This window comes from Chelonia mydas, chromosome 12, assembly GCF_015237465.2.
Source record: "Chelonia mydas isolate rCheMyd1 chromosome 12, rCheMyd1.pri.v2, whole genome shotgun sequence".
Classification (NCBI taxonomy): domain Eukaryota; kingdom Metazoa; phylum Chordata; order Testudines; family Cheloniidae; genus Chelonia; species Chelonia mydas.
The window spans coordinates 36,393,601-36,412,858 of NC_051252.2; the positions used below are offsets into that span (position 1 = coordinate 36,393,601).

The 19,258-nt window shown below is 50.5% G+C and overlaps 1 protein-coding gene across 8 annotated transcripts in view; it reads right to left on the minus strand.

Moving 5' to 3' along the window:
* Positions 1-19,258, minus strand: part of KIAA0513 (KIAA0513 ortholog) — a 93,086-nt gene that overhangs the window by 17,875 nt on the left and 55,953 nt on the right. For all 8 annotated transcript variants that reach the window (XM_037877478.2, XM_037877474.2, XM_043526143.1 and 5 more), the window contains 8 exons: positions 15,770-16,308; positions 8,756-8,855; positions 8,206-8,279; positions 7,538-7,608; positions 4,453-4,660; positions 2,982-3,022; positions 2,303-2,390; positions 1,718-1,795 (listed from right to left, as the gene is read on the minus strand). In XM_037877478.2, the coding sequence (XP_037733406.1) occupies positions 1,718-1,795; positions 2,303-2,390; positions 2,982-3,022; positions 4,453-4,660; positions 7,538-7,608; positions 8,206-8,279; positions 8,756-8,855; positions 15,770-16,122 (1,013 nt within the window). In that variant the 5' untranslated portion in view covers positions 16,123-16,308. The remainder of the gene's footprint in view (positions 1-1,717; positions 1,796-2,302; positions 2,391-2,981; positions 3,023-4,452; positions 4,661-7,537; positions 7,609-8,205; positions 8,280-8,755; positions 8,856-15,769; positions 16,309-19,258) is intronic.

Below are 19,258 nucleotides of genomic sequence, written 5' to 3' on the forward strand. Positions count from 1 at the left end.
CTGGCCACAGCTCAGAAAACGTATGAATTACAAATATGTTTTGTTTTTGCCGACAAGGAAAATCAGCCATCCGGTTAGCTCAGAAAGGCATTCTCATCACACAGCAGCTGCCAAAGGTACATGACCTTGCGAGACATTCGCTGCTGCTAATTTCATGCTTCATAAATGCAAGTTGTATTAATGTTCAGTAGGATCTTTCATGGGTCTGTGTTTAAAAAGTACTGAAAACATGCAAGTCTTTTCCAGTCCATCAGGGCACTTCATATCTGGTAAGTAGCTGAGTCCTAGATTGCAACACTTGGCATTCTTCAACCACAGATCTCAAAGCACTCTACAAAGGTAAGGAAGCATTGTCCCCGTTTCACAGGTATGGAAATTGTGGCAAAGACCTGCTTCACCCAAGGTCACACACTGAGTCAGTGGAAGAGCAGGAACAGAAGCCAGGTCTCCGGACTCCCAATCCAGTGCCTTATGCACATCACCATGCTATCTTTCTTAAAGGGACATTGTCAGGTTAAAAAAAATTTCTTTTAAAGTAAGTGACCCCACCTTCTGTTATAAGCAACATTTCAGAAGACTAAGTCAGAGAGAATTTTAAAAAACAAATTGATTCCTCACCATTTATGAAGCTGATTTCAACATTTAATTGAGTAACTTGAAAGGCGAATTTCACTTCTCTTCTGAGTCGATTTCATTTCTACTTCTCCTCTGCCTGTACCATGCCGCCACTGCCCTTTCCCAACACTACAGAGGATTTTGCAATCCTAGCAACGAAACCTCCCATATAATTTTATCATTTCCCTGAAAGGTCTCTATTAACAGAGCTCTTGTAAGACTTGCATTTAAAAAAGTAAATAAAACAGACAAAAAAACCTTACTAGATTTTGGACCCAAGCTCTGCAACTGTGTCCCTTTACAAGCAATTAAAAACAAGAAAACTTCTGAGATCCCAAATCCTCAACAGGATAAATGTTTAGACTTAAATTACACATGTATCTATATTCAAAAAGAACACTGGAAAATGTATTATTTCCTTGGCTTAGCTGCCTAGACTCAAGCTCAGGGTTCTACTTCCACAGCAGTCTTGTAATCAAACACGTAAGGCAGAGCATTTCCCTGCAATCTGCTTCTGTTTCGGTAGATCAGGTCAACAGTGGCAGGGCGAAAGCAGGACCTTGGGTTCAGGTCTTGGCAGGTAAGTAAAAAGAGACTGATCATGATCTATTTGCTATACAAACGTAGCTGTTTTGGAGAGATGATTTCAATGGATTTCTCCTGTCCCAAAGGCACATGGCCTCTGTAACAGCCATGGGAACTGCACAGCTGAACCCATCTAAGCCTATGGTAACCAAGCCCCTCTATGCTCTGCGCCAAGTACAGAGAAAGGGCCTTCAGAAAGAACGCCTGGAGGAGGGGGCAGGCTCCTTTCACTGTACTCCTCCCCCCTAACGCTCCACCCGGGATTCCAAGCACCTCGGACCTTCATGCAGTTAATTTCTAGCATTAGCCATGGCAACTGCCTTCGCAGTGCAGCAGGATTTAAACAGCTATCCGCTGGGTGGACTTCTCAGCAAACAGCTGCAGCGGGAAGGGTCTAACCTGTCATCTCCACTGTTGGTGGGGCTGGGGAGTTTGAGAGTGAAACATGGGCAGTTTTCCCCCTGCCTTCCAGCTCTCCCTTGCCAAGGGCAGCCAGGATTTAATGTTCACGCCCTACCTGGTGGTGGGAGATCTCTTCCTCCTCTCGCAATGGACAGCATCGAAAAAGGCTGCATTCCAAAATCTCAGGGTGTGCCTAGAAAACAGGGAGAAGGCGTTGGAGACCGCGTGTTGCATGGGAGAACATGACCGCACCCCAGCGCACCTCCGAGCGACCGCGGGGCATTCGTACGCGGGGTCCTGCCGAAGTGCCTTCCACACAGATTCAGCCTTTGGCTTCTACGCACACGGCATGCTGCAAAGAGAAGTCAGCTTTACTGAGCTGTTAATTCCTGGTTTTGCGGGGTTTTGGTCAGTGGCTGCATTGACAGATCTCATTGTTTTGGCGGTAGGGGAAAGGCAAAGTCAACTTTGCATGCGTGAAGAGTAGAATACTTGGATCAGGCACATGGCTGAGTTATGGGGAACGGCAGCATGTCACTCAGCCAGCATGGCAGGACCAGCGCTGGGCACTGCGCTCTGAGCAGCACAGGGCCTGGGTTCCCCCTCATACTGCTGGTGCTGTGCAAGTGGATGCTAATGCCAGCTGACTCAGAGGTACCAGGCACAGTGCTCCAGCTGAAGGTGGATAACCAGTCTTTACCAGATAGGCTGCTGCTTCAGATGCATATATAAATAGATCTTCTCTCCCTTCTTCTCCTCTTCCTCCTCCTCGGGGCTGTACAAGGAAACTGTCGGGAAGCAGAGTTGCACACCAAGGCTGTGAGGAGGCTGAGCTGTACGAACACAAATTTAGTACTGCTCAGCTACTCACCCCACCCCCCAAGCAGTCACCCCGAGGTATCGAGGGAAAAAAAAAATCCACTCAGACCATCCCTAACGGTCTTTGTTTTTCAACCTCATGGCTGCTACTTGAGCTAAAGGAGCAGGTCCATTAGCTCAGGGGCAGTAACAGACTCAAACCTCTATATGGGGATGCACCACACTGTGTGTGTGTGCAGGTTACATTCAGCACCACAAAGCACCACACTGCGTGAGTGCAGGTTACATTCAGCATCCAAAGGATGCTACTGTGGAACGGGAGATGCTACTGCGCTGAACAATGGATTGGAAAAACTTCCTCTGGTTTCTCTGCAGCTTCCTGAAGTGCCTCTGCAAACCGCACTGAGAAGTTGTGAGTCATTCCCCATGGCAATTTCACTCTCCCGGTCACTTTACATGACGCTGGCTGTGCCAGGGCCTTTCATACCATGTCTGCGCCCCACCCTAAGGTCCTGGGGATCCCTTTGCTAAAGCCATTGGTTTGCGGCCGCGCTGCTTACCTGTCTTCCGCAGCTTCTCCTTCGGTTTGTCTTCCCCCTCCCTACAGCAAAGAAACCGTGCCAGTCAGCTCCGCCCTCTCAGAAACCGATGCCCTACAGCAGCCAGCTCCCCCTCCTATCAGCCCACATAACTAACCCATTCAGCCTGCTGGCATCCACCTCCCCCATCACAGCCACTGGGGCGAGACGCAGTGGTGAGACAAGAGACTGACTGAGAGGTGCTAGCCATGGCCAAAGTACACTGGAGCCCTTGGGAGAGTTTCTCTCAGGAACTTCATGCCCAAGCAGGCTATTCCCCAGAATGTCTCCCAGCACTTTGCAGCCCCACTTGCCTCTCTGAAGTAGGCAAGCATACTATCCCCATTCTGCAGATTGGAAAACCAAGGCACAGGGAGGCTGGCTGATTTGCCCAAGGTCACCCAGGGAGTCCGTGGCAGAGCCAGGAATGCAATCCAGCTCTCCTGACTTCCGGTCCCATGACTAACCATTGGAGAACACTCTGGCATCACCACCCTTGCAGAGTTGGGGCGATCAGTCAGAAAGCCCCTGGAAGGTTGTTACCCTTCTCTCCGTGTTGGGCGTTCTCACACTTTCATAGAATCATAGAATATCAGGGTTGGAAGGGACCTCAAGAGGTCATCTAGTCCAACCCCCTGCTCAAAGCAGGACCAATCCCCAATTTTTGGCCCAGATCCCTAAATGGCCCCCTCAAGGATTGAACTCACAACCCTGTGTTTAGCAGGCCAATGCTCAAACCACTGAGCTATCCCTCCCCACACTGAGGGAGTCACATCTAAATGGAGAGGGTGTCTTGGGGACACCTGCATGCCTATTCGTGATCACATGGGCCTCCTTCCTCCGCTCCCATTGGTGGTCAAACATCACCTCGCTGGCGTTTAGTGCATTTGTAGTTTAAGGAACTTTACGGGCTGGAAATGAGGCACAGCACGTGGCCTGCCAAATCTCTTCCGCACACTGGCACGTTCTTCTCTGGGCTGTTGATGGTCCACAGAGCAGTTTGCGAACCACTGCTCTACACCCAAAGAAATCCATCTCCAGAGCCCACCTGTCTCAGCACACAGATAAGGACAGACATCCAGGTCTCACTCCAGAGAAGCCCATGTAATGTTAAGAGCTACAACTGGGGAGCCTGAATTAGGAGCTCTCACAGATCTAGGGCCCTTGTGCTGGATGGAAGCATACCTATCCATGTGTCTGTCTCAGGCTCTAGTGACTGCACAGCTCGGTGAACATGGTAGAGGGAAGATAAAGCCCTGACAGGTAACCGAGGTCCTCCTTTAGCCAGCTGAGTGGAGGCACCTGCTTTCAGGGCAGGAGGTCGCCTGTCCTATCCCAGATAGCATGCGCATGAGTCTGGCTGACGGCCATGCGGTTGGCACGTCCTGTTTGTCCAGCCCACAACACCCGTCCCCTACGCAGGGCGTTCGAGCACTGATGCAGCAAAACTCACTCGCTTTTTTTGCCCATGGGTCCCTTGAGCTTGGTTTCCAGCCCCCCGAAGAAGCCCTTCACATTCTCAGTCTTCGCTGACGTGTTCTTCAAGAGTCGCTCTGCAATGTCTTTTTTCTCAGCCAGCCAGCTGTTTGCGGACTTCAGGTACGAGTCGATACTCCCCATGGGCTTCTCCTTCGCCTCTGAGGGCAGCACCTGGGCTTTACCTACAGGAGAAACGGGAGGTTTCGAGAAATGGCTCTTTTAAGGGATCCCAGGAGAACCCAATCTAGGCTGCTCCCTACTGCAAAGGTGAGTGCACAGCTTTAGCTACAAGTGCCTCAAGTCCTTACTCCCAGAAAGGGGACAAAGAGGCCAAGTTTTTAGCCACATGGAGACTAAACCAACAAGGCAAATCCCCCGTGTCAGCATCTCCGCCTCGCCGGGATGCATCCTTCGCTTTAAAGCCAACAGCGTGTGTATGATGGCCAGCATCTCCTGAACCAACAGGTGGTGCAAGACAGATGGCCGAGGGGTTTGGCATCCTCATAGCTAGAGAGCAGAGAGATTCTCTTGGCTGCTGCAAGAACAGTCAGAGGGGGAACAGCCGCACGATTTGCAGCGGAGGCTCTGGGGGTGCTGGGACATCACTGGTCTGAGATCTAGCGCAGTGGTTCCAGATGACTGTGCCCCTTTCAGGAGTCTGATTTGTCTTGCGTACCCCCAAGTTCCACCACACGTAAAATCTTGGGCTTCAGCTCTGAGTGGTGGGGCTCGGGCTTTGGCTTTCTGCCCTGGGCCCCAGCAAGTCTAACACTGGCCCTGGAGACCCCATTAAAACGAACTCGCCCACAGTTGGAGAACTGCTGATATAGTATATACAGCAGTATAAACAAGTCTTTGTCTGTATGAAATTTTAGTTTGTGCTGACTTCACCAGTGCTTTTTAGGGAGCCTGTTGTAAAGCTAGGCAAATATCTAGATGAGATGATGTGCCCCCTGGAAGACGTCTGCATGCCCCCAGGGGTACATGTACCCCTCGTTGAGAACCACTGATCTAGAGGAACATTCCTTCCAGCAACCCACTGGATATTTTATGAATGCCATTTCCCCTCTCCTCCACATTCTCCACACAGAGATAAGCCCCTCACTCTCCAGCCCCCACATGGCTCAGGGTCTCCCAATAGGTTCCCCATCTATTTCCTTTAGGACAAACTAATCACCATCTCACTGTGCTACAAGGCCGCATGAGCCCATCTCCACTCTCTAGGACAGTTTAATAGTATTCTCTAGCTGGCAGAGAGACAGGAACAGCGATTCAGAGAAACTCAGCAATTACAGGTTTCAGAGTAACAGCCGTGTTAGTCTGTATTCGCAAAAAGAAAAGGAGGACTTGTGGCACCTTAGAGACTAACCAATTTATTTGAGCATAAGCTTTCGTGAGCTACAGCTCACTTCATCGGATGCATACTGTGGAAAGTGTAGAAGATCTTATTATATACACATAAAGCATGAAAAGATACCTCCTCCCACCCCACTCTCCTGCTGGTATCATACACATTGTAAGGAGAGTGATCACTTTAGATAAGCTATTACCAGCAGGAGAGTGGGGTGGGAGGAGGTATTTTTTCATGCTTTATGTGTATATAATAAGATCTTCTACACTTTCCACAGTATGCATCCGATGAAGTGAGCTGTAGCTCACGAAAGCTTATGCTCAAATAAATTGGTTAGTCTCTAAGGTGCCACAAGTCATCCTTTTCTTTCAGCAATTACAAGAAGCTGGCCCCAGTCATGGGAAAAAAAAAAAAAAAAAAAAAGCTGTCACTGGACACTGATTTCTTATTTGAAAAGCGCCAAGCTCAGCAGAATCAGAGGAGCCTGGGATGCTAACAGGGGGAATCGTTGAGCCTCACGAGTCCGTTTTAACCTGCGCTCGCAAACTTTGAAACGGAGCAAACTCAATCGCGCAGCACTGCCATGACCCCATCACGCTGCGCTGAGCTGATGACACTGGCCTTAGAATGTGTGTGTTTCCTGGCCAAACACACAGGAACGGGGACCCTCTTATAACAAAGGAGAGATGTTTACAACAGTCGGATTCCCCTTCTACTGCGGGTAGAGAAAGCTTGCGCCGCAGACCCAGGTTTCAATATTTATCTGTCATGGCTCCCAGCGTCCCAACAGCCAAGCACTGCTGTAATACCAGATGACATCTCTTCTGTTGAATGGACAAGGACACACTGGAGTTTCTCCCCCCTTGGGCATTTGTGGTAAGACACTGAGCACCAAGGGGTTTAAAGCAGCCGTGAGCTGCCAGACTGGGACATCTGGAGCACACACGATACACTGAGAAACATGCTCCCCTCTCTCTGCATATGCATAACTCACAGTAGCATTCATGACAGTCATGCACAGGAAGAGAGGGAAGACCCCCTCAATGCCATAACAACACCAGGCTCCCAAACACCGCTCTGCTCAGGCCAGTGACTGCGATACCAATTCCACCTCCGCGCTGGGCATTCGGGGCAGGAGCAGCACACGCAGCCAGAGGAACATGGACAAGGAGAGAGAGAAGCGAGGAAGCTCCTGTTTTTTAAATGGACACAATTTTCTGTTGAAAATAGCTCCGAAGGCTGAAGAGTTCCCTGTTTAACAGTGCGTTGGATTTAGATCAAGATTTTCAGAAGTGACTAGTGATTGGGGGTGCCTCAGTTTCTGGGCATCCAACCAGAGACCCAGGAAGGAGGCCTGATTTCAAGGAGGTCCTGAGGCCCCCCCGACTCTGAAAAATCAAGCCGCTGAAGTGTCTCAAATTTGCTACCCACAAATCACTAGTTAATTTTGAAAACTTTGACCTTTAGTTTTTTTAAACTTTAGTTCGAAAATTCAGCAGATACCATTCTCAGTGACCGCCTCCCAATCTCAAATCAAGCAGATGTTTCCCCTTGGGATTAGGGACGTCATCCTAGAGCCAGCTGTGCCCCTCCGAGTGAATACATATCTGTTCTAACACCACACCCTCACACTTATTCTGGAAATCATTTCAAGTCCCCGCTCCTTCAGCCAAAATGAGAAAGACATCCATGCGCACAAGCCGCTTACCGATGTGATAGTAAGTGAAACACATGGTCATTAGATTTTTGGCAGGACCAAAGTCATCCATTTGGTGACACCTGAAATGGGTGGAGGAAGAGAGACACAGGGAATTAGCAGCCACATCTATAGCAGCTTAGCAGAACTGGCAGATACCCAGAGGTACTAGATGTTTTGGTACCAGGCCACCTCTGCCATAGTGTCCGCTTAACCATACTCACCATCCCCTTACTGTAGATCCCATTTGGGAAATGTCAGACTGACTGCATCCCATCTGTTCAGAGCCCCACCCACCCCAGCATTACCTTCCCTAAATCCTCCTACTGACCAAGGACCAGCTCCCCCCACTGCTTTACACTAAATCAGACACTCTGCTTCCAAGCAGCACCGTGCATTCACACTGGAGATGCTGCCAACTGACACGTGGCCCTCAAAGCAATTTTGGTGCAATACAGCTGGGTCAAAAGGTGCTTCCAGAGACGTTGCTCTGCAGTTCAACTGGGGACAGACAGCTATTCAGTTAGCGCCGGTTGCTTTCTATTTAGCTGAGGCTGGTCTCCTGGAACTAGGTGGCATGGAAGCAAAGCGTCCCTCTGATGGCTCGGTGAGCAGATTACAAGAGGGCTCAGTTGTGAAAAAGGAAAATCAACTCTGCTTTGATATCTGCCATTACTTACTCGAACAGCACCACCGCGAAGGACTGCACCAGCCGATAGAAAGTCTGCTCCGAGACGCACTTGGAGTTACAGCGCTGCAAAGACAAACGAAGCCGACAAACACCAGTGTTAGCGCTGCTTCCTCTCCGTTGCTACTGAGAGAGCAAGCTCCGAAGAACTGACGTGAGCGCTCCCAGAGAATTCGCCACAGTGGGGCTGGGCCACTGGATACTAGTTTGACTGCGTGGAATTTTACTTAGGAGCTGGGAGGGGTTTTGATGAGTTATTTTGATTTTTTTTTTTAAATGAAACTGACGGCTTCTCTCTAACATTCCACTGCCCAGTGATTGATACAGTCGCATTTTTAATGCAATTCAAAACATACATCTCTTTGCCCCCAGCTCTCCCCACTGAGATTAGGCACATTCTCCAAACACACCACTATGCTGTTCTAACAGATGTCCAGGTGACCCACCCTCCTGCACAAACTGTCCCCATCACCAGAGCCAGGCACCCTCAACTGCTTTGACACAGAGGAGTTAGCATCCGGCAGCTGTTATCCCCTGCTCACCTGAGCACTGACATATCTTGCAAACCACTCCCTGCCTTTTCCGTTCTCTCCGCTGCACAGCTCCCCAAACTTGGCCTTCTCTTCTTGGTCCAGGTCCTCCCTGGAACAGACAAAAAAAAAAATCAAACACACTTTAAATTTCCTTCCCATGCTGAGCTGCTCAGAAAATCCCTGTAGCCTGTGAAAAAAGCAGAGGTATTCGGAGAGCCAGGAGCAGACCCTTGCGGGAAAGGATCCACGAGTTCTATCAAGGACACGATCAATCAGTGACACAGCTGTATCAGCAGGGCTACATGTATTTACAGGACACATCTGTATTGTCACGCACGTACCTGCTGCTCAGGCTGCCTCTTGGCCTCTCCATTCTGCTCCTGGTCTTCACTAATAGATGCAATACGCCTTGCGGGGGGGGGGGGGGGGGGCAATTTTTTTGTTCAGTGTATCACAAATCACCGAGGGTATGTCTACACTGCAACATGAGCCCAAGCTTAAATCTAATCCCCCTTGAGACTATGCTGCAATTGCTCTAACTCAGGGCTCAGACTCAGGGTCCCAGGACCCTGCGGGGCTGGAGGGTCCGAGCTCGAGTTAAGCCGGGACCCAGGGTCCGAGCCCTATTGCTTCGCAGTGTAGACTTAGCCCCGCTTGACTCCGGTCCTGGGAGTCAGCCGGAAGTATCCCACAATTCCGTGGGACAGATTCCTTAGTCCTCTCTATCCCAACAATCTGCAATGCACTCTACTGAAAACGGAAGCCACCCCCCGTGCTTTGCACATGGCAGCAGCTCAGGTTGGCATCGACCTGTTCTCTTCTGATCACCAATCTGCAAGCATGCTGCCAGAGAGCCGCCTGGGTTTGCAATGCAGAGCGAACCCATCGAGCCTTCTGCTGCTTCCTGGTAACATGCAGGGCAGGCAGTAAAGTCTTCCCACAGTGCACCACGTCCGAGGGCTAGGGCGGCCACATTTCGGTGGCTAGGGACTCAGACATGGTTACTTTAACTCAGGTCTGTGCACGTCAGTGTGGACACCAGAGCCCTAGGTTCGAGCACGGATTAGAAAAAATGTAGGGTGAAAATACAATATCGATGTTCAAGCCCATGGTTCCCTAACACAGGCCAGCTGACTCGAGTCCCACTAACCCTGGGCTAACATTGCAGTGTAGACATACCTGGAGTCACACATTTATCTTGCAGTAACCCCTAGAGGTCCCAATTATTGACTTTTGCTAAACCATGTACAAATACATGGTAAAGATACAGTCCAAGGAGGTTACTCTGCCAATACGGATTAATGACAAGACACGAGCGGGGGATGAATATTTCTCACCAATGCAGGGAAAGGAGGTATCGTGTGAGTATTACACTTATTGGTCTACCTGCTGAAAGACACCACGACTATTAATATAGCATGAGAGGCAGAACGTGGCATTTTACAGGAGTAGCAAGACATGCTGTCTGGCCAAGAACTCTTGGCCAACTCCTAAATCATTTCAAATGGGCACGTCACCTTCCTTAGCCAGGGAAGGGCTGAGAGAGGTACCAGAATTTCTATACACACCGTAAGCAGTGTATAAAGTGCTCTGTGGTGGAAGTAAGAGGCGAGACACCCCCGCGCAATACAGTGGCTGAAGCATAGGGAAGAAGCTGTTCATGAATATCAGGCAGGGGATAACCAACAGCAGCGTCTCTCGGTGTTTGGAACCGAGATGGCTGCACGGAAGAGGGGAGTGGGCAAAGCGGCATTGCTGAGTGGGAGTGTGATGCATTTTAATTGGGGCCTCTTTGGCGAACAGTTTTAATTTAGTTTTTAAAAAAACCCCAAAGCAAACAAAGTCATTGGGACTGTGAGGAGCCGACGTTTCTGCTCTGGGTTTGGATGATGCAGCATTGCAGTCCCCAGGCAATAGCACTTGTAAACGAGATAGAAACATTACAGATCTCAGGGGCTTCTCCATTGCCAAGAAAGCGTGTTTCTTAGTGAAAAGGATAGCCAGCACAGAGGCAGCCAAGTGGGTTTTCTCCTCTGACGAGTGCTCAGACTCGCCAGGAACCTTTTGAAAGTGAAACAAGAGCTCTGCTCTCAAGTGCTATTCACTCAGCTAGGGCAAAACCCTCACCGGAAACAGAAAGGGAGCTTCTCCCTGCATCGCAGGGACGAGGAACGCCTGCTCTCTCGGCCTCCCGGTTTGCACTCTTCACACACACAGTGCCTGGGGAGACTAGTGCATTGACCAGTGCTGCAGGAGTCGACTGGTTTGCTGGAACCTCAGGGTAGTGCGGATGTGAGTGAGAGTGCAAGGTGGTAACTGACCCGCACGCTAGCTGGAAACAGACTGACTGCACATTTAGAGTTTCTCCCCTCAGGAAGGGCACTGTGCCCGACCTCCATTGCCAAGTGCTACCTAGAGAGTTTTAGCTGGACTGTAGACTCAGACTCATAGACATTAAGGTCAAAAGGGACCATTATGATCATCTAGTCTGACCTCCTGCACAATGCAGGCCACCGAATCTCACGCACCCACTCCTGCAATAAACCTCTCACCTATGTCTGAGCTACTGAAGTCCTCAAATCATGGTTTAAAGCCTTCAAGGTGCAGAGACTCCTCCAGCAAGTGACCGTGCCCCATGCTGCAGAGGAAGGCGAAAAACCCCCAGAACCTCTTCCAATCTGCCCTGGAGGAAAATTCCTTCCCGACCCCAAATATGGCGATCAGCTGAGCCCTGGGCATGTGGGCAAGATTCACCAGCCAGAAACCCAGGAAAAAGAAAAGGAGTACTTGTGGCACCTTAGAGACTAACCAATTTATTTGAGCATAAGCTTTCGTGAGCTACAGTGAGTACTCCTTTTCTTTTTGCGAATACAGACTAACACGGCTGTTACTCTGATACCCAGGAAAGAATTCTCTGTAGTAACTCAGATCTCACACCATCTAACATCCCATCACAGGCCATTGGGCCTATTTACCATGAATAGTTAAAGATCAATTAATTGCCAAAATCATGTTACCCCATCATACCATCTCCTCCATAAACTTATTGAGTTTAATCTTGAAGCCAGATAGGTCTTTTCCCCCACTGCTTCCCTTGGAAGGCTGTTGCAGAACTTCACTCCTCTGATGGATTCTGCCCCTGCTAGATTCACAAAGTCACTCTGAGACCCTGGGTTTAGTAACCGCTGGTGCACTTTATTCTCAGGCTTGTTCCCACCACTGTTTCACCATGTACAAGTAACCCTTCACCATCTGCAGGCAACCGGAGGGGAGAGCTACCTCCCTGCTTCCATTCTCTGCCTTTTCTCTTTCCTGCTGCTCTCCCCTGGCTTCCTTCCCCTCAGACTTTTATGCAGCCCCAGGCTAATTAGCTAAGGTAGCAGCTGTCTCCGCCTCCCCAGTTAGGGTCAGGTTATCTCAAGACCACTCTAATTTGTTCACCTAACGAGGAGCAGGCATGACAGAGGGCTGAATCTGCAACCCTTTGCCCAGCACCCTGTCACAAGGACTCAAACCTTCCCTAGCTCCCATCACTCTTAAATTTTGTCGACACTACAGAAGTGAGCTGGGCGTGCCAGATGCAGCCTCAAGCTTTGGTTAAACAGGCAAAGGGGTCAATGTCCCTCGCCGCTAGACAGCTTCTAGGGCACAGTTACTGCACTGCTTGCTGCAATGGGCCTAGCCCCTCAACACCAGCAAGACAATCACGTTTAATCCGGTCCAAATTGGAGTTTATATTCTCCAGGCATATGCGCTCGCAGGAGCCCCTGGGTATTGGGGAAATGAAGAAAGATTCATGACATCAATACTAAAAATTCTGGTCAGTTTCCATTTGAGACAGACAGAGAGACAGTTCTCAGCTTGGATCTGGGACGTCTCTGCAAGGAGAGAGACCAACTTCTGTTGGTGGAAGACACAAGCTTCCGAGCTCCACAGAGCTCTTCTTCAGGTCTAGGAAAGGTAGTCCTAGCGTCCCAGTTAATACAAGGTGGAACAGATTGGTTAGCATAAATAGTTCACACATTGTCAAAGACCATTCAAGGTGCAGTGGCTCTGCAGTCACGGGTCTAAAAAAAAGGGGGGGGGGGAATTAGTGGGTTATCGATTGTTGCAATAAGCCATAAACCCAGTGTCTTTTTAGGACCACGATTTTTAGTGTCTAGCAAAGCAGGTTTCCTTTGAGGACAAGGACTGAGAGGTCAGACATGGAGTGACCGTTTTCTGGAAAGTGCTCACCCACAGGTGATAGAGTGTTTTTGTCTTATCATTTGTTGTTGTGAGAGGTCGTTCAAGTGTGTAGTGATTATTTGACTTAACCCACATAAATGTTATTGGGGCATTTAGTCCACTGGATGAGGTCCAGTGCATGTGACAGGCTTGCGCAGGACCTAGGGATCTCGAAAGGTGTTTTGTGGGCGGGTATGCACTCCATATCTGACCTCACTGTCCTCATCCCCAAAGGAAACCTGCACAACATCTTCAAAAGACGAGCCTGGGAGCTTAAGTAACTTTGCTAGGGCCTAAAATTGGATATCAGTAAGAAAGTTTTTCCTGTCTGCATAGTTAAGCTCTGGAATGGGCCTCCAAGGGACGTTGAGGAATCCCTGTCATTGGAGGTTTTTAAGAACAGGTTGGACAAACCCCTGCCAGGGAGGGTCTAGGTCCTGCCTCAGGGCAGGGGGTTGCACTAGACCGCTCAACATCCCTTTCAGCCCCACATTTCTATGATGAGAGGCTGGATGGCGTCTCCTGCACCAGCGGGCCTGAAGAAAACTCTAATCCCCACTAACTCTGATCTCTCCAGGACATTTGGCTCTTCCAAAAAAACTTGACAATGTTTCGGCAGTTGCAGTGCCCCAATCACTGCTTCTGACCAGTACTGTCCTCCTGGCACCTTGCATCTGCCCCCAGTCTGTCTGTTGCATCCATCTGCTGTCTGTCTTAAGCTATGGCTACACTAGCCCTTTTGTCGGTAAAATGTATATCGTTCAGGAGTGTGAAAAAACACCCCCCTGACCGACAGAAGTGCTGGTGTGGACAGGGCTATGTAGGGAGGTGGTTTAATTATGCAGACGGGAGAGCTCTCCCCTTTCGGCATAGAGTGGCTACACAGGACGCCTTACAATGGCACAGCCCCATCAGTACAGCTGTGCCGCTGTAAAGTCTCTAGTGTAGACACTGCCTTTTTGCCCTGTGTTTGTACAGCACCTAGCACAATGGGGCCTGGTCTAGGATTGGGGCTGCTAGATGCTACAGTAATGTAAACAAATAATAAAATGCTCCCTTCAACCACTTCATTACCTATCACCTTCGGGGAGCATCAGATAGAAAGGACAGGCCTCCGTGACCCCCTACAGTCTGGACCCCAAACGCCCTGTCCCATATACCTTTCAGGATTTATCTGCACTGAACACTACCTCCCCAGCCCAGAGGGATGCAGGAACTGGGCCAGTTTCTCCTGCACAATTGACACGATGGAGGAGGCTCCATCTGCCACCCCTGACCCCTCCGGCAGCTTCAATCCCCTGTCCAAGGAGCATTTTGTCCAAGACAGCCCCCTAGCTGTGCTCTGAATCCTTCCAGCTGCCCTACAGCAACTCCTCGCTCTCCCTTCCAGCCTGCATCCAGCTCAGAGGTTCAGCAAAGCTGCTTTGGCAGTCTCTTGTTACCACGCACCCCACATCCAGCACAATCCCCAGGTGCGGTAACCTCCCAGTTGGGCTGCTTTATGGCCGTGCTGACAGACTGCCCTGTTCCCTTTCCCTGCTTCGAGCTGCTCTTTTGCTCTCAAGATGAAGGAAGGAACCGAGTGCTGATTTCCAGAGCAGAAATTCCACAGCAACGACTGAATCACCCGAGCAAAACAATTAGCTCTGCCTATTGCTTCCCACCAGACGATCTGCTCAATCACACTGGATGCATTGAACCGGAATATTACACAGACCGAAACAAGTACGCCTTGCTGTCGTGATCAAAGGGCCAGAGGCATCTGTCGCTGACAAACAGCGAACAGACCCCCACATGCGTTGTATCCCCTGACATTTAGATTAGAGAGAAAGCCTATATCAGAGCCTGGGCAGCGCGGAGATCTGCAGCAGGGCGAGAATGGAGTGAGGTACACAGCCCCTCCGGCTTCAGACACAGACCCATCACAACTAGATGCAGAAAGCTCCCCCCGTTCCTCTCTGCCAACCCCCTTCACTCCCAGATCCTACACCAGGCTAAGTAGAGTGATTGAATCTGGCAGCCGTGCTCACAGTAAGTCAGCACCGCGGGCAGGCAATCAGAGGGGGACGTGCCATTCCAGGCATCACCATCTGATGAAGAGCCGCACGCGGGGGACACGCTCGATGCCGCAGCGGCTCCAGCGTACGACAAGACACGATGTCAAAGGCATGAGGGCATGCACCCCTAGGCCATGCAGCACAGAAAAAGGCCAGCACATGAGGGCAAGGAGGGGAAACAATAAGTCTGGTTAATTTCAGCCCTGTTGGAAGGAGGACGGGAACTTTCAGAACCTGATCTCCCTCTGCATGGCTACCGCCCTTTCCTTCGGAGGGTCTTCAAGCGCTTTACAAGCATGAGTGAATTTTGCCTCAATCTCTCATCCCCACTCGTGAGATAAGGAACTATCCCATTTTACAGAACGACGAAACGGAGGTACAGAGAAGGAAAGGGACTTGCCCCAGGTCACAGAGGGAGTCAGTGGCAGAAGCAGGAATAAGTTGATCTTGGCCTCCTGAATCCCAGTCTCTAGTTCCTCTAACACTGTGTGGAGGGGAAAAATCTACATTTGCCAAATGCAGAAGGGGGGAGAATTTAAGCTTTGAAAAAGGGCGAACAGAGAAAAGTCATGTCAGTGAAAGTTCCTCTGGAGGAGGGGGCAGCTTCATTATTCCCCACACCTTTCCAGCATGCACCTCTGCACAGGGCAACCCCCACCGGGACTGGCTCCTTCCATCCTGCCCCATCCCAGCATGCACCTCTGCAGAGGGCAACCCACACCGGGCCTGGCTCACTCACCCTCCACTGAAGATCTTCTCCACGTACTGTCTCATGAACTCCCGGCGCTCCACCATCACCTCGTCCTTGGCTGACTCCGTGCTCTGGTTGGACGAGAAGGACTCAATGGACGAGGAGCGGCGGTAGTTGTTCCAGCTGTGATGGCTGGGCGAATCCCCCATGTCGTTCTCACTGTCGGCCGACTCCGTGGTGTCACTCTCCTCTCCTACAGCCGCCGGGTCCCCCAGGTCCTCCAGTAACCCATTGCCACTGGAGGGTTGAGGGGGCAAGGGAGGGGACTCAGCGGGGACGGAGGCAGGGGGCTCAGAATCAAAATCAATGAGGTTCCCCACCGGAACGTCGGTGGCCTCCATGGCTTGTAGAGCGGGCGTGCAGGGGGCAGGTACCAGGGCAGGAGGCTGCTTTACTGTGACTTGATTTCCCTTTCGCCCATCAGTGAGATTTCGAGGCCATCTGCAGCTCAGTGTGTCAAAGACGCTCCTAGGATAAGCCGGCTAGAGCTGCAAGTCCCCTCAAGGTTCCAGGCTATGAGAAAGCATCTGAAAGGCAAGATACAACCATCACTGAAAGGACAGCCCAGGGAACTGGCATCATGGAGCCACTCGATGGGGTCATGACAGCCCCAGCCAGAGCAGCAGCGGGCCCAGAACCTTCTATCCCTCTTTCTCCTCCCAGTGACTGACACTTATTCAGCCAATTCCCACTCTCCTCCACCAACAGTGGTTACTAGCAGGACAGGGAGACTGACTGGCACCGGTGCTGGCTTTGCAGCATTTATTAATGACATCTAAACAAACAAACCAACCCACCTATCGGGCAGTTGCAGCTTTTCCCCTAATTAGCCCATTTCGCCTGTTAATTTAATTAGCTCAGGCACTGCTGGCTTTTTGCTGCGTTGCTGTATGCGTTGAATCACAGAATATCTGGGTTGGAAGAGACCTCAGGAGGTCATCTAGTCCAACCCCCTGCTCAAAGCAGGACCAACACCAACTAAATCATCCCAGCCAGGGCTTTGTCAAGCCGGGCCTCTAAGGATGGAGATTCCACCGCCTTCCTAGGTAACCCATTTTCCAGTGCTTCACCACCCTCCTAGTGAAATAGTGTTTCCTAATATCCAACCGAGACCTCCCCCACTGCAACTTGAGACCACTGCTCCTTGTTCTCTCATCTGCCACCACTGAGAACAGCTGAGCTCCAGCCTCTCTGGAACCCCCCTTCAGATAGCTGAAGGCTGCTATCAAATCCCCCCTCACTCTTCTCTTCTGCAGACTAAACAACCCCAGTTCCCCCAGCCTCTCCTCGTAAGTCATGTGCCCCAGCCCCTAATCATTTTCGTTGCCCTCCGCTGGACTCTCTCCAATTTGTCCACATCCCTTCTGTAGCGGGGGGACCAAAACTGGCCACAATACTCCAGGTGTGGCCTCACCAGGGCCTCCACCCCCAGACCGTTTATTGGGTTGCAACAGGCCATAAATGTTTACAAAGGGATCCTGAGCACGAAAAGGTTGAGAACCACTAAAATAAAACACATGACCCCTCCCATCTTCTCTCTCTACTACCCTGGGAATGACAACGACATGGCATAATAGCAAAGTAGGCAGATTTTACTCTCAATTAGCTTTCTCAGAACTGTATTTAGGGCACAGTGGGGTCTGATCCTGGAAGGTGCTCTGCACCAATGGTTCCCATTGACTCGTCTGAGAGCCAGGAGAGCTCAGCACCATACAAGCCCAGACCTTCTTTTGATGAGCCCAGGAAACAAGTCACTAACTTTGATTTGCTAAGGATAACAACGCAGCTGAGCGAAACCAGGCATGGCAAAAGTGCCAGAAGGGAGCCGGGGAAGGACACACTGACCTCTGTGGTGGTACACGGGGATCGGGAAGGAATACTGAGTAACTCACGTCTCAGTGTGCAGCACAGACAGACAGTGTTGGGAAAAGGAAAACAAGTCCTTGACTGGGACACAGGCTTTCACTGGTGAATTCGGGTCAGCGACAGAATCTGTGCCTGCTTCAGACACACAGGAACAGGGTCTGAATGATCAACTTCACGTACAGATTTATCAACATAAGGTTAATTTTTAGCACTGACTGATACAAGCCGGGTTGCCTTTGATCTTCATGGCGTTTCGCAGACATTGAACCAGTCCTCAGCTCTGCAGCAGGTATTCTAATCCCTGCTTTCCAGCCAGTGAAACCAAGGCACAGAGAGGTCATTTGACATGCCCGAGGCTGGACAGTGAGTCAGTGTCAGAGCTAAATTCAGTAGGGTGCTCATTCCCAGTCCTGCATCTGGCCTGCACACCTCTCCATCTACCATTGATTTCTGTCACAGGACCGGGGGAGGGGGGAAAACAGACTTTTAATTACCACCCTGGCTGACTCACTCACCTTAATTCTTGGACCCAAGGGGTTACTGCTAATTCTGATGGGCAGGGGGCGCTGGGGAAGACCGTTCAGGCAGCAGCAAAGGCTATTACAGCCAACCAGTACCTGTCCTGTGAGGAATGGAGCCCTCATCTAACCTAAACGGGGCTGGGCTGATCAGTGCCTGTCCCTCTTAGCAGGCTGCGAAAAGCCTCTCACTGAAATCTAAGGCCAAGGTGGGAAGGAGCGTCTTAGAGAGCTCCCGTCTCTTCGTAACACTTCTGGGGAGGGGCGGATGTGCTGGCCACACAGCACTTGGCTTTTCATTCTAAAGAGACAGTGAGGAGTGCTCCTCCTGGGTAAGGGCAGCTCCTGTACAAGGCCTCAGGAGCTCAGAAATACCCTGCTTGTCGCAGTCCCACACTCTACCAGCAGGCGTCACTGCATGGGGGCGGGGGGGAGATAATCCTAATCTGAGCAACACAAGCTTTACCAGTGAACCAATTGAGACTGAGGTCTTTATATAGGAATGTGGCACTGGTTCAACTTAAACCAGTTTTTAAACCAATTTAGTTAAACTGGTGCAGTTGATATGGACATTCCTGTTTTGGTTCAAGAGTGGCTTATTTCAGTTTAGCTTCACCTGTTCCCAGCTGATTTACGCTGACCTGGAAAAATTCACTTTCAAGCCCAAACGAGAGTGCATCTACACAGGGGTTTGAACCGGTTCAACTGAATCAGTGTAAATTCACACCTTAGGTTAAACTGGTGCAACCTTCTTCTGTAGACAAGACCTAAGCCTCCTGGAGCATTTGTTTTGGGATATGGGTGTGTGGCACCTCTCCGCATTTCTCCCTGAAACTCCTTGTCAATCCAACTCTCACCAACTCTTGGGAGTGTCTTCCCACTGACTGCAGCAGGCATTGGAGCAGACCCTTAAGGAGCAGTAAGGAGTAATGGCCCCTTAGAAAGATGATAGGTGAGGGGAGAATCCCTCCTGATGGCAGAAATGTCGCAGAGGCCTCAGCCCTTCCCTGGAGAGGCAGGGAGAAAGCAGGGCCACGTTATGCCTTCCTAGAGATGGATGAACCGCACAGCCAACCTGCCATCACCCCCCTAT